General features: G+C 39.6%; 1 protein-coding gene across 1 annotated transcript in view; it reads left to right on the top strand.

Annotated features, from left to right (window-relative positions):
• Positions 1-2,329: 2,329 nt before the first annotated feature.
• Positions 2,330-13,781, top strand: part of MYH9 (myosin, heavy chain 9, non-muscle) — a 56,182-nt gene continuing 44,730 nt past the window's right edge. Inside the window, exons 1-2 of the mRNA XM_009584282.1 lie at positions 2,330-2,687; positions 8,368-8,524. Of these exons, the coding sequence (XP_009582577.1) occupies positions 2,355-2,687; positions 8,368-8,524 (490 nt within the window). The 5' untranslated portion in view covers positions 2,330-2,354. The remainder of the gene's footprint in view (positions 2,688-8,367; positions 8,525-13,781) is intronic.

The raw sequence follows: 13,781 nt of genomic DNA, 5'->3' as shown, positions 1-13,781 counted from the left end.
GTCCAAAAAGAATTAGTCTATGTCTATATCTATCTCAGAATAAATCTCCAAGGTGTATTGCATGCATGTATCCTAACAGTAAGAAAGTGAGAAATACGTTTCAGTGTAATGTAGGACACTTCAGATGGCTGGTTACTTCGGATTCCTCAGGAAATGATGAAACTGAACTTAGCTGAAGCATACTGCCTCTGTGTCCTGCCTGATTATAGCCAAAAAAGGCAACTGGTTAGATTCTGGGAGTTGCATAGGCAGGAAACTGTGTAATGGAGGGTAGAGCACAGCTGTTGCCTTGCCAAACCTGATACAACTCTGAACACAATTGAATATTCATTTAATTTTTTTTCCCTCTTCCCCTCCTTCCCTCCACTCACTTTTCTTAACCCTTTGACCACAACCTGCAGATGATACTCTGCAATGTCATGGAGTCTCAATATCTTTTGCTGAATTGTTAGTTTTCTCTATTTCCTACATATTCTGTCAGGCTAGCTGTTGTAGTGTGGTCTTGGACTCTCTTGACAGCTCAAATTTTTAATGGCAACCTCCTGATTGCTACATCTTATCTCTGCAACAAATCTCTTCATTGTGTGCTCATTAAAATCTGGATTTTCAATAAAAATGTGAAGAGGAGGTGGTGTTCTGAAAATCACCATTGTGGTGACTGAGATGGAAGTGTCAGTGACCCTGTGGGGAAGGAAAAATGAGGTAAAATGTGGGGAGCTGCTTGGCATATCCTGTAAGACTGAAGACAAAGATTTGAAACTCAAGCTAAAGGAAACGAATATTTATAGAGTAATTTTTGTCTTTGTTTGCTAAAGAATTTTTGACTGTGAATTTACAGCTATCCATACAGTCTCTGGCACAGAGTTGCATACCACCTACAGTGATACATTTGTTGAAAGGAATGTCCCTACATGCTTACAAATGACTGGTGTGGGCATTTGTGCCCATCATTATTATAGTTGATGTTTTTCTGGCTTCATTCACTGCTTGCTAATGCTGGGACTCAACATCTATTGTTGCTCTCATGCATGTTTTGGGAGTTGAACTGCTTCTGTCCTGCTCTCAATACCTTTTTGTCTGCGGTATCTATAGTCAGACTTCACCTATTTGATTTGCAAGCTGGTTTGTAAATATGGGTATGTTCTGTAGAAAAGTTATCCCTGTAGACCCTGACAGACTTCCATGACATGAATGTTGATATTTTCATTTCCTGTTCTTTTCGTGGTAGAGAGTTCTAGCTTCTATCCAAGTTACAAAAAAACATATATTGAGGACACTGGTATCTCGCTGAGGAAGGATCCAAGAAGTAATGTTTATGGGACCTTTAAAGAGGCTGCTGGTACATGGTTAATGAGCCTTGACGCATGCAGTTCTTTCTTCTGATTGAAAGGATTTCTGAATGGCACCAATAAAATCGCTGCCTTATAAACTGGAAAATCCCTGGCGGTAGTGTTCTGGTTTTGATGAAACACTAAATCTAGGGTGCCGTTTTCTGAGCACGCTGCCTAAATCTCCCTCTTGTAGGGGTAGTACTCTCTCCTCTACCTGACCACAGCTTCATAGAAGGATCCCAATAGAGGATTTTTGGCTGTAAAGTTTCCTGACCACAGGTTTATTCTGTTACTGTCTTGGAGATATTTTGCTACTGAACATTATCTAGAAAAAAGATACAAACTGGTGGGCTGGGTGTGGCTACTAAGCTGGTGATGGAAAGTATCTAATGTTGGTCTTAACTGGTGTCCTCAAATTATCAATGATGTCTTTTAGAAGCAAAATGTGGCTCATTTATTATCTAGACTGGTATATGGCATTTCTAAGAAGTTGTGGTATTTGATTCGTAGCTTATCAGAACAAGGAGATAGGAAGTAAAAGTGTTGTTTAAACATTTATTGTTATATTTCTGAGCTAATATCTCTACTAAGTAGAGCAGTGAAGGGCTAATCTTGACCTGAACATTACTGACATAGTATCTGATGCTATGAGTATTGGCACATCTTACAAATTGTTTGATGCTTGCCACTTTAATGTGCTTTCTCTTTTCTGCCAAATAATGGCTTCCAAATGCTTAATGGTCAGTGTTTTGTTGCAGTTTTTTTTTTTTTTTTAACTACTTGCTAGTTTGTTTTTTTTAATCCTCTTGGCAAGCAAAACCTTGACCTTATTGGAAGTTTGACAACTTACCAGTGCTTACTAACATGAAACTAAAGGGGGGGGGAGGCATGCTATGGTGACCAGGAACTCAAAGTACTTAGCATGTGCCTGTCTGCCTCTAGGAATTTGTGAGGCAACTTGAGGCTTTAAAAATATCTTCCTCCCCCCTTTCTCTTTTCTCAGGTCCCAAATTCTAAAACACAATGTCGCAAAGAGATGCAGATAAGTACCTTTATGTGGACAAAAACATCATTAATAACCCCCTGACTCAGGCTGACTGGGCAGCTAAGAAGCTGGTATGGGTTCCCTCAGAGAAGAATGGGTTTGAGGCAGCTAGCCTGAAGGAAGAAGTAGGAGATGAGGCCATCGTGGAACTGGCAGAGAATGGGAAGAAGGTGAAAGTAAATAAGGATGACATCCAGAAGATGAACCCCCCCAAATTCTCTAAAGTGGAAGATATGGCGGAGCTGACATGCCTGAATGAGGCTTCTGTGCTTCACAACTTGAAGGAGAGATACTACTCAGGACTGATCTATGTAAGTAATCTTGTCTATTGGAGTAAGAGTTCTTGATTACATAGTATGTAAACTTACTGTAATCCCTTTGCTTATAAAATGTGTATGTTAACCTTTCATTGCCCCTATACGCCACTCTCATGTGACTTAGCTTCTTCCCTCTACTTAAAATTTTTTCACTAAACTATGCCAATCCCCCTCTAGTTAATGTTGAAGCTTTCAAGGAATGCTGTGGTAAATCTGTCTTTAACATTTTAATGTCTTCATTTGCAGGATGTTTTGAATGCCATTTAACTTTCTTTTAGCAAGAAGTGAGAGGAATTGGGAAGTGGTAAGCAGGGAGTCTGATCTGAACTGAACCAAATAATAATAAAAACACAGTCCTAATATACCTAACATCTGAATTGTGTTTTCCCGTGTCTGGAGCTTCAGTGGGAAAGAATGCTAATGCCAAACTTCTTGTGTTAACAAAAATTCTGGATCTCGGAGTGTCTTACTAGAGGGGGCACATATGTCCCTGCGTGTGCTTACAGATAGGAAATACTTCCTTTTCTTTCCACTCCAAAATGGACAAGAGCAGAGATTCCTGCTTCTTATTGCTGTGGAAATGACAAAGAAACCATTTATGGGACCAATGATCATACCCAATGAAGCATGCAGCAACTACTTCACTGAATACCAAAAGCAATAAATAGGGAAAGGTAGGGAAGGAGAATTTGGAACCTTGACCCAGTTCTTCAGTTCCCTTCTGATTTTCCTCTTCATGTGGCCTCTGTTTAGCCAGCAGCTGTTGGCTGTGGTAGCCTCTACTTTATTAATACTCTGTAGGCATAGAATGAATGCTTAAACTCAGCAGTAATGTAAAATTTGGTGCAGTAACTGGTTAAAACAGGAACTTGTTTCTTGGTTTATTTATTCTCAGGCTAGCCTCTGCTTACAGAATTAAAATGGGACTGCCTGAGATGGAATCCTGAGGGATGTAGAAATGCCGGATGTTCAATATTTTTAGGTGCTATGAAATCTTCTTCACAGTAGATGAGAAGATCTATTAAAACAAAGTGTATTAAAGAATAAATTTCATATGTAAACATGTATATTAATACAGTCCTTGAAGAAAGTCTGTCTAGATTTCCCTTCCCCCCTCCCTTTTTGTGCTACCAAAACCCAAAAGCTGCTTCTCTTGTCATATGGAGAAGACAACATAAGTAAAAACTCTCTGCAATATCTATCTGTATGTTTTGGGTTTATTTGAATGCTTACTACTTCATCATACCTGAAGGGATATAGTCTTTTATGTAGTCATCTTATGTTGCAAGCTATAGATGATCTCTTCTGCCCACGGGGACTGGTGGTATCTAAGACACCACATAGCAGGAATTCACCGTAGCTATCCATCTTGGGTAGAAGTCTTTATGAACTGTTGCCTTCTAAGTTAAGGAGCATGAACACAAGCTAGAAACTCTGGCTCTGGCTAGTGCTGTGACCACTGCTCTTCTGGAGTGTCACGAAGGCATGTAGACAACGGTTGCAGAAATTATCAGAGAACATCTGGAGGATGCAAAGCTGATACAAATTTAGTCTGACTCCCAACACGTAATGTCAAAATTTTGAGACTTAACGTGGTTGGAGGTTTGATGCAGTTAATTATTCTGTGTAGTCAATAACTCCTTTGACTATTGGTCAAAATCTATTCTCGGAGGGAAGAATGTTGGTATTGAGATGAAATAGGATGTACAAGATCATGTGTAACATTTTTAGAACAGGAAACATTGCTAGGTTATGTAGCAAGTTGTTGAAAATTCAACAGCATCTCAAAGTCTGTTGCACACTATGCAATGGGCTATTTCACATATCTTGCAAGATATCCTCTGAAATTTCAGACATAGTCTGTGACTGTAATAAATTGAGTTCTTCTAATTGGATTGTAAGAAGTATAAAAAAAATCCCCACACCCTTCACCCAAGTAAATCTAGCATAGTAATGCTCTATTACAGAATCTTAGTCTTGCCAAAACTGTGTTTCTGTGCATTTGTGAAATGGACTGATCTCACCTGTCAGCACTTCTCAGCAAGTCAGGAGATTAATGCGAAGGCTTAAAATACTTTCATTGGAGTGGCTGTTAGTTGATCATTAATCCTCTTGAAGAAAGAGAATACATGCAATGTATCTCTAGCAGAAATGTCTCTGGAAAGATCATAAGCATAATTTAGTTCTGCGCTTGTCCTTTCTCTCTTCTTTGCCAGCAGGGCTGTGTGTTTTTGTGGCTTTTTTCTTTTTTTTTTTTAACTTTGTTTTTCTGTCTGCCCATCCTATAAAAGGAAGGGGAAATCTTATGGCTGGTGCAGACAAATTTTGAGCAGGGAGTGTCAAACATTTCAAGAACTAAGAGCTTGAGTCTGACACCAGTTTGCTGTTTCCGTGTGCTGATTGTTTCTGCACTGAGGTGATTTGCTAATAGACTGGCTTTCATATTAACCCTTTCTATTCAGAATGCTTTTATCAGAAGATCTTTTTCAACTTGTGTTGCTTACCTGAACTGCCTTGTTTGTATTCAGTGTGAAACTCAAAACTCAAACCTTACACGTTCCAGTTATTTTACTGAAGTTAACAGTTGCTGGAAAATAAACTTTCTGATGCTGTCAGCTTTGTGCCGTGCTGCAGTCGGTCCTTTCAGCTCTTCAGAGCTAGTTTAGCAGTTAGAAAAATAGAACTAGTTTCAGTTTGGCCTGTGTGTCACTTGAAATAGTTAACAAAAGGTAATGCCAGAATTCTATTTTGAGATAGTAATGTCTGAAACAAAGTACAGATTTCCAAGCCAGCTATGCTTGTAATAGATTAGCCTTTCAATTGGAGCCTTGGGTTCAATTCAGGGATTTATGCATATAAGTCTCTACTTGTACTTTAATAAGATGAAGATGACTCTTGTCTTTGTGGTAGGGCTGGCAGCTTCTGCTCGATATAATTCAGCTTGCTTCCTATATAAAACTCTGTCACCATGCTTGACCAGCAGTCGTCACATGGTGGTCTCGCTCAGTTGCCTATCCCAGTCATGATTAGTTGCCTCTCTTTATTAGACAAAAATATCACCTCACACATCTGTCTGAGATCATTATACTGCAAGGAAACTTCCCTTAGGTATTTCTCCTGGCAACCAGAATGCTGGAAGAAGGTGATGGCTTCTTCCTGCATACCTGCTTCATGGCTTCATCACTCTAATTGAAATTAATGTCTTCCGTTTTCTAAACCGCTGCTCTCATTCATAAGATTGCTTCAGTCCAGCTTCAGACCTTTATACTATTCTTACTTGAAAAGCGACAATTCTAATTTGTCAGCAAACATGGCCATAAAAAGTCACACAAATACAGACAAGAAAACTTTACATTCCTTGTGGAATATTACCATAGTACTTGCTACCACTCTTCTTTTGCTCTCACTTCTAATCCCCCAAAAGCACCAAACAGGCATTTGGCTTTATTAACATCTTCAAAGGAGGGGTAGGTTCGGTCTGTGGCATGAGTTACAGTTTTGTTGCAGGGGGGAATGGGGACTATATAGGGCATTTTCTTTTGATTACTACATGCATGTTGCTGCTGCCATGGGATTTGAGGCAAGATGGTTGCTGATGCAGACAGCTGGAACTGGCAGCTTGGAGGGGTTTTGTTTATTTGTTTTCCAGAACTCTGATAAAATTACAGCTTTTCTTCTAACAGTTCAGTTGACTCCAATGTCAATTATTTCCATGCCAGTATAAGGAAAAGGTGTGTTGCATGTACTGTGAACATGCTACTCTTGAGTTGACTCCTTTCTACCTCTTGGTCCTATTCTCTTCCACTAGTGTAGTCAAAGGTCAGAAAAGCATGACCCAGTCTTCAGCTGCTGTTCTGTGCTGTACAAGTACTGTCTGACATGATGGAGAACTAAGGCTGAGGCAAAAGGAACTAGCATTGTCAAGTTGGTTTCTGCAAACTCCTTAAGCTGTTCCTTTCAAGCACTACCTCAAACCTAATCTGACTAAAATGCCTCACTGAAGCTTAGCTTCCTGGAACTTTAGAAGTCCTACACTAAAAGGTTTTTAGCCTGCTTTCATAGTTTCCCACTTTGGAAAGAGATTTAATATTTTCTGTAAGCTATTCAAATATTCCTCAAATATTTAAAAAAAAAAAAAAAAGTAGGTCTGGAAACATTTCTTGATAGTTTATACTGGGGTATGGAAAAGAAACCTTAAATACCTGTAAAAGTTTTGCTTTCTGGGGGACATAGGATGAAAGCTGTATCTGAATCTGCTGTATATAAGAGTGGGCTAATTACTTAATGTTAAGCCAGCATGTAGAAAATTTGGATGTAAGACCGTAAACTGTGTAGTAGATGCTATTTTCACCCTTCTGATCACTGTAGTCTAATCCTTACCTTTATCTAGCTAAAGAGGCTAAATCTGATTAAGTACTCTCTGCACTCATTGTGAAGAACTCTTTACCACTCCGAAGCACTCTTCATTGAGCAAACAATAGAAGAGATGGTAGCAATAGAAATAAAAAGTGCCAAATGTACTCTCTTCTGGTAGCACAGCAAGTTGCTGTAGAAAGCTACTCCTCTCCAGATGTTTCAAACAGCTGCCTCTAAAATTCACAGAGAACTAGGGTAGTGCTAAACCCCAGGAGCAAGGCTTGGAATGCTATTCTTAGAACATCTAGGAAATATCTAAGAAGCCTCTGCTCCTCCTATTCCCTTTGCAAGTAAAATGTTTGTTAGATTTTTTTTTTTTAGGTATTCAGATCTCAAAGATTTTTTTTTTCCCTTTTAAGAAGCTTAATATTTTCACTAGAAGTATTTTGACAGTTGTCTTCCACTGGAACTGTAGAATTTAAGCCAGTAAAAACCAATTGAGAAATCGAGGTTTGCTGTCACAGATCAATGAATTAACCATTTGAGATGAATTCGAAGTAAACTTTGGCAAATGTTGCTGACTCTTTGAGCATGGACTACTTTAGAATTGTTTTCTATATTGACTAGTTCAGAACTATACTACATTAATGACCTTACAGTTTTGAATCTAGTTCTAGTTATAGTCATGACATCATAAATCATGAAACTGTTCAGGCTGGAAGGGTCTTTAGGAGGCCATCTAATCCAACTTCCTGTTCAGAGCAGGGTCAGCACTGAATCAGCTTAGTCCAGTGGTCTTGAAAACTTCTAAGGAGTACACTGGTTTTATTTTTCTTTTAGTAACTATTTTGGCTTGAAGTTTTATTACATTGTAGTTGATTAATTACTGGATAAATCCATAGCAAACATGAGGCAGAACAGAATAAAATGCATGCTTCTAGGAGCTGAGCACCTACCTTATATAATGAAATGGACACTTGACTTGAATATAGGAACTTTGAAAGGAAAAAGAGCCAGTCCTAGTGGACTGTTAATTAGCCAGGGAGCAGGCCACTTTGATGTCAGTGTGACTAATGTGTCAGTTGATGCTCTGTGCATACTTGGAAAGGTTGAGTACTAGTCAAGTTGATACGACTTTAGCTGTTGCTCAGATTCTAATATTGCTTAGTGGGAAGCATCCCACATGGCATCACTGGAGGAAGCACTTAAAAAAGGACTAGTTTGTTTGTTTGTTTTTCCAAGTAATATACTGTTAAAATGTGTAAGTATACAAAATTTTTAATTCCTGTCTTTATTTGCTGGGGTGTTTTCTTTCCAGACCTACTCAGGCCTGTTCTGTGTGGTAATCAATCCTTACAAGAACCTGCCCATATATTCAGAAGAAATAGTGGAGATGTACAAAGGCAAAAAGAGGCATGAGATGCCCCCTCATATCTATGCCATCACAGACACAGCCTACAGGAGTATGATGCAAGGTGAGTGCTGACTGAGATAATGACTCTTGCTGAAATCACAAATCAAGGTTGCAGTCAAAACACTGTAGGAGAACAACAACTCACTGCTATCAAAAGGTATTGTTGTCCCCTCTGTCCCTGCTTACAGACACCCGACACCTACTTGTTACCAGCTTTTGTGTTCAGGTGAATAGGTTTCTTCTGCTCTAGTGAAGAACCTTACAAAGAGTCTGGCAAGAGCTAAACTTGACATAAATAACAGACTGGTGTGAATGCACGGGGTTCGAAAAAGCAGGCAAGAACTGAGGTAGTGAACTTTCCCTCTCTGTGATGGGCTTATGGAACGATAGCTGTAGGTGGGCGAGTATGTGTATTGGTTGATGGAGGCTTTTAACAAAAGTATTTAAAATCCAGTCATACAGTCTGGTTGGGTGAAACAAGCTTAGTATAACCTGCATTTTGAAGTGCAATGGTCAGTGGTATTTTTAGTGAGCAGGAGTTGTTTGGTTACATTCTTACTCCGTTAAGAATAAAACATACTATCAGGCAATATTAATACATCTGTTGGCTTTTCATAGAATAAAAGAAAGCAAGCAGATTGACCTGTTTTCCTATTTTTTCCCCCCTGTGTATACAAATGAGAAGTAAAGAACTAGATATATTATCTCCTGCTTGTTTGTCACTTGAGGACTTTTAAATATGGAGCTCTGAATGTCCTGTGCATATCCCCCCTTCTGAGAGGTGGTCTTTCACAGAGTCAGTGCTTGTGTTTGGAGTGCTTGGAGAGTGTTCAGGTATGGAGGTATTTTGTGCTTTTCTTCCTGTTTGTAGCTCGGTTATATGAAGAGGCATGCTTTGTAAGGTTTAAAGGATATAACGGACAATTTGATTTGGCATGGCTTGTATGAATTTGATTACTCCTTTATTTTCTGATGACTAGCAATGATTAAGGTGTTTGTCTCTCCTAGGTCTTGTCATTAGCCTCACTTTTTTGAACAAAGACTTCATATAATAAAATCATGCTTTAAAATTCTAATTAGACTTAGTTTTAAAGAATTCTGCCTTTCCCCTGCCCTCACTACCACTTGCACCTCCAAGCATAGGAGGACTATAACAATATGGTTGCCCAGAGGAGCAAGAAAAACTCCTTCCACTTACCTGCATTAGTGGCTTTAAACAAATTTTACGTGTGGACAATGCTGAGAAAGGTTGCTGAAGTGTGGTGCCATGCAGAGCAGAGCACACGGGAGAGCTAACATGATGGATCGATTAAGCTATATTTGTAAAAGCCTTCGGTGGGGAGGGGTGAGCCATGCAGACATGCTGCAGTGGACTGGTGGCAGGGTACTGATAGCAATTTGTTGAAGATGTGGCAGCTCTTGAAGAAATATAGCTATACTACTGATGTGTTACTCTGAAAGGAATGCTGTATCCAGAGGAAAAAAACTGTGAACCTGGACCTATACAGGACCTCACTTCCCTCAGACAAAGACTGGATCTGCCATGAAGGACAAGGACAGATGCACCACCTATACTATACGTGGTAGCATGGTTGTCCGTTTAACCTCTTATCACTGTTTCACTTCCTTTATTACTTCCTTCTCTCCCTTGCGCACTCCTTGTCAGCTCAAGTACCGACATATATTTTTCTTAAACAAGCTATTGACTTAACCATACCAGAGTTACTGTTCCCTAAAAAGAAATCTTTTCTACATAGAATCAGAAACAGTTTCTTTGGCATTATTGTAAGGAGACTGAAGAAGTCCTTTACACTCTACAGACAACAGTTAAACCATTTGGAACTGCACGTGCATGTATCTTGTCCTTCATCCCTGCCACATATATTGATATGTGGCAGTGGATATCCAGACAGATGCAATTCTGCAACAAGGGACAGGTGACCTTCCCTGGTCTGATGGTGATTCAGAGCTAGTTTAATCTACATGGATATTTTCTTTCCTTTTGAAAAGAGAAGGTGTCTCCATCAGACCACTGCTTGAGTGATGTCTAAAACTCAGAAATCCCAGACTTGAATTGCTTTGGTGTACAAAGCTAAAGAATGGCAGCCCTGCCTCTGTTTTCCTAGCACGGGAAAGCTGCTATGAGCTCTGCTGGAGTGTTTAGCTTTCCCAGAACAATTCTAGCTATGCAATATTCTCAGCAGTATTGACAGTCAGATGTTTACCCCAGCTCTTCTTTGCCAGGTTTGAGATACCTTGTTGCTGACTTTTTGGAATGCTTGTTGGATGTGAATATCATTCCCAGTTAGCTTTTGAACTAGTCTGCTTTGACCTGTTTAACTAGGTTTGGAAAGATTTTTGTGTGTGTCTTGCTTCACATGTGCATGTATGTGCTAGTAAGAACCTAGAGATCGTTTTAGGGTTATTTGCTGCCTTATTTCCTTATTGCAAAGGGTAAGAGTACCATTCCGATGAAAAACTGGGAGTGGGGGCGAGTAGGTTGTTGCAGTGTCTCTGGTCCTAGCTAGCATCTAGAGCAATGGAAAGCAACATTCCTATTCCACTTTCTCAGTTTTGCTTAGCGGTAGGGAGGCTTGGTGCAGCAGCCAGTGGTATGGCAGGAATCTGTACAGAGAATAGAAGATGAAAGGGTCCGGTGCTCCACATGAGCCAGAGGCATTTAGGATTAGGCTGCCTTCCCTAGGTTATTTTCAGAGCCCTGAAGACTGGGAATCCTTCATGGTCTGGAGAAGGATAGCAGGCTGTTGACTCTGACTTGTGTCAGCATGGGGTATAGTTATCTCTTAAGCTGACAGAGCGGAAAAGCCTTGCATGTTAATTGATTTGGACTCGGAATTTTTTTTGCTTTCCAGTCAATTTATGGTATTCTAATAAGCAGGCCATTCAAAGGGACGTTTGTCAGGAAAGGAATTGGGAAGGGAGAGGACGATGAGAGCTTTATTCCAACCTCTGCTAATCCAGAAACCCTTTTAACCCTTTAACCCTTTTCAGGCATCTATGCTGATGCACTATGGGTGAGCTTGGTCCTCTTTTTGTGTCTCCCCTGGTTACTTCATTCACAAAAGTGTCATGTGGCATTTGTATATTTCAAGAGGTTAAATTGCTTTTTGTTAAATTTCACCAGAAGTACTTCTTTGAAGCAATAACATGATGGAGAAGGTGTTCAAAGTTTTTTTTTTTTCTTTTTTCCTCCTTTCTCCCACCCAATACATTAAGACTCAGAAATGAGATGAAAACATTATTTTGCTGCGCGGTACTTGGAGAGACTTCCTGTGCTTCAAGAGCAGAACTCTGAAAAAAGTGTAACATTTTTATTTTCGGAGAAAACAACCATTTACCTTAATGTTTCTGTTCCCTGGGTAACCTGGATGCCAGAAGCCTCAGGTCTCACTGCTTTCAGAAGAATTACTCTTCTGACGCTGATGATTGAAGCACAGTGCCTGCAAGTGGAGTGGTGTCTTGAGCAAAAAAGTCATTATTCTAATGCAGCAGATGTACACTGAAGGGGTACATTCTTTACCTCAATTCATAGTCTCCAGGGGATCTATTTAGAAAAACATATTTTAAAGCTGTTAAACACCACCTGTTTGTCTATTTGGAACACATATAGGGAATTTTTCTATGGCAAATACTGATAGAAGCTAGAAATTTCATTGGTGTCTGGAACATTATGGCTGTTTTAATGCCAGTGTCTGAAACTTTTGTAATAGGTTAGATCAGTATGGTTATTCTGGTCTCCAAAGCTCAACCTGCTCAATTAAGAGGTAAGTAGGAGAGGGAATAGGCAGCACATTGCTAATGAATGTACTCTATCTCCTTTCTCATCCAGTTTCTCCATATAGTAGTGTAGGGCTCCTAACGGTTCACTGAACAAAACTCTTAAAATCATTGTGCAGTGATTAAATCATCCTTGACCATGATGGATTAGTCCGCAAAGTAGCCTGTGCAGCCAGCACCTTGCTGGTATTCGCTTGGGAGTTAGGCAGTCTCTGGGTTTGGTGTTTAAAAGAAAAAATTCTGAAGCATAGTAACTTCATGATTTTTATTGGCCTTGTTACATTAAGGGAGGAACCAGTGTTAGCTATTGTAAGACAAATCACTTGCTGTTGTAGATCTTCACACGGACCTCAAGCCCAGTTGTCATTTTCACAAGAAACAGTCCTCTAGATCTGCATCTATAGAACATGACATTGAAGTATTTTATTTTTAATTCTCAGATGTTTACGTGTTTAAGTTTCTGAGCTAGTAGGACACTTCTGTTTTAACTTCCTTTGTCTCAAGTCGTCTTTCTCAGCTTGCTTCTTGGCATTGTTCTGCTATGCTGCACTGTGTATTGCACTGTTCCAAAGTCCATCTTTTTCTCTACGATGTTCTGGGTGTGCTTACCAATTCAGGGATACCTGATTGACAGGGCTGTTCAGATATGTAGAGGCACAGATCTCTCTTCCAAGTTGCATGTAAAGATCAAGTTCTCTTTCCACTAAACCCAAAGGAATATAGGTTGTGGTTTCACTAGTTTGTTTCCAAGATTTGTCCTAATTTCTGATGCAAAGGGTAATGTTAAGTTTGGATACTAATTATGGAGGATGTTTGTTTTGATGGTGTTTGTATACAAATGGCAAGAAAAGATGTATGTAGCTTCTGATTTTCTGAAGAAATGTTTTACACGCTTTGAATTACTTGAGACTTCTAAATGCAGCTCTAAAAATCTGTGTCTTGAAATGTGGTTTTCAATAGAACAAGAAGCTAAAAAAGAGTCCGTTGCCCACTTGTTTTTTCGTAGTTACCACACCCTTTTTGCTTCATTCCTGTAAACCAGAGCAGGAGCTCTCTGGCAGTCACTTATATAATGGTCCAGCCCTTGCTGTCAGTCTCCCTGCAGTTCACTGTTTCAGTATCATGAGCTGCCTGAGCTTTTGCAGGCTGTATACCACTTTTTCTTTCCTGTCAGAACTTTATAAACATTTGTGTAACCTAAAATTACAACCTAACTTATTTTCCTGTTTTGCTATCTCCAGATTCAGTTAAGGAATGCTAGAGAAAGGGGTATGGGCTCTAGTCCAAAAATGGCTTGGGGAAATAAATATTTGCATTTGACCCAGTAGGATATATTTCAGTTTTTGAAATGAAACTTACTTTTCTCTTTGTGACTGTCCTCAAACTTGAGATAATGCAAAGCTGAATCTTGGCACTGCAGTGTTCCTGCCAACTCAAGTGATTTTCTCCTTTTTTGCATCTTGAAGCTCTGTTGTTGAGAGCTGTCTTGAATATGCTATGTTTGTCCTTCATTTGACTTC

Source organism: Fulmarus glacialis, unplaced genomic scaffold (assembly GCF_000690835.1).
Source record: "Fulmarus glacialis isolate BGI_N327 unplaced genomic scaffold, ASM69083v1 scaffold26338, whole genome shotgun sequence".
NCBI classification, from domain to species: domain Eukaryota; kingdom Metazoa; phylum Chordata; class Aves; order Procellariiformes; family Procellariidae; genus Fulmarus; species Fulmarus glacialis.
The sequence above is the reverse complement of the archived record's forward strand: the minus strand, read 5'-3'. Positions and strand labels throughout refer to the sequence as shown.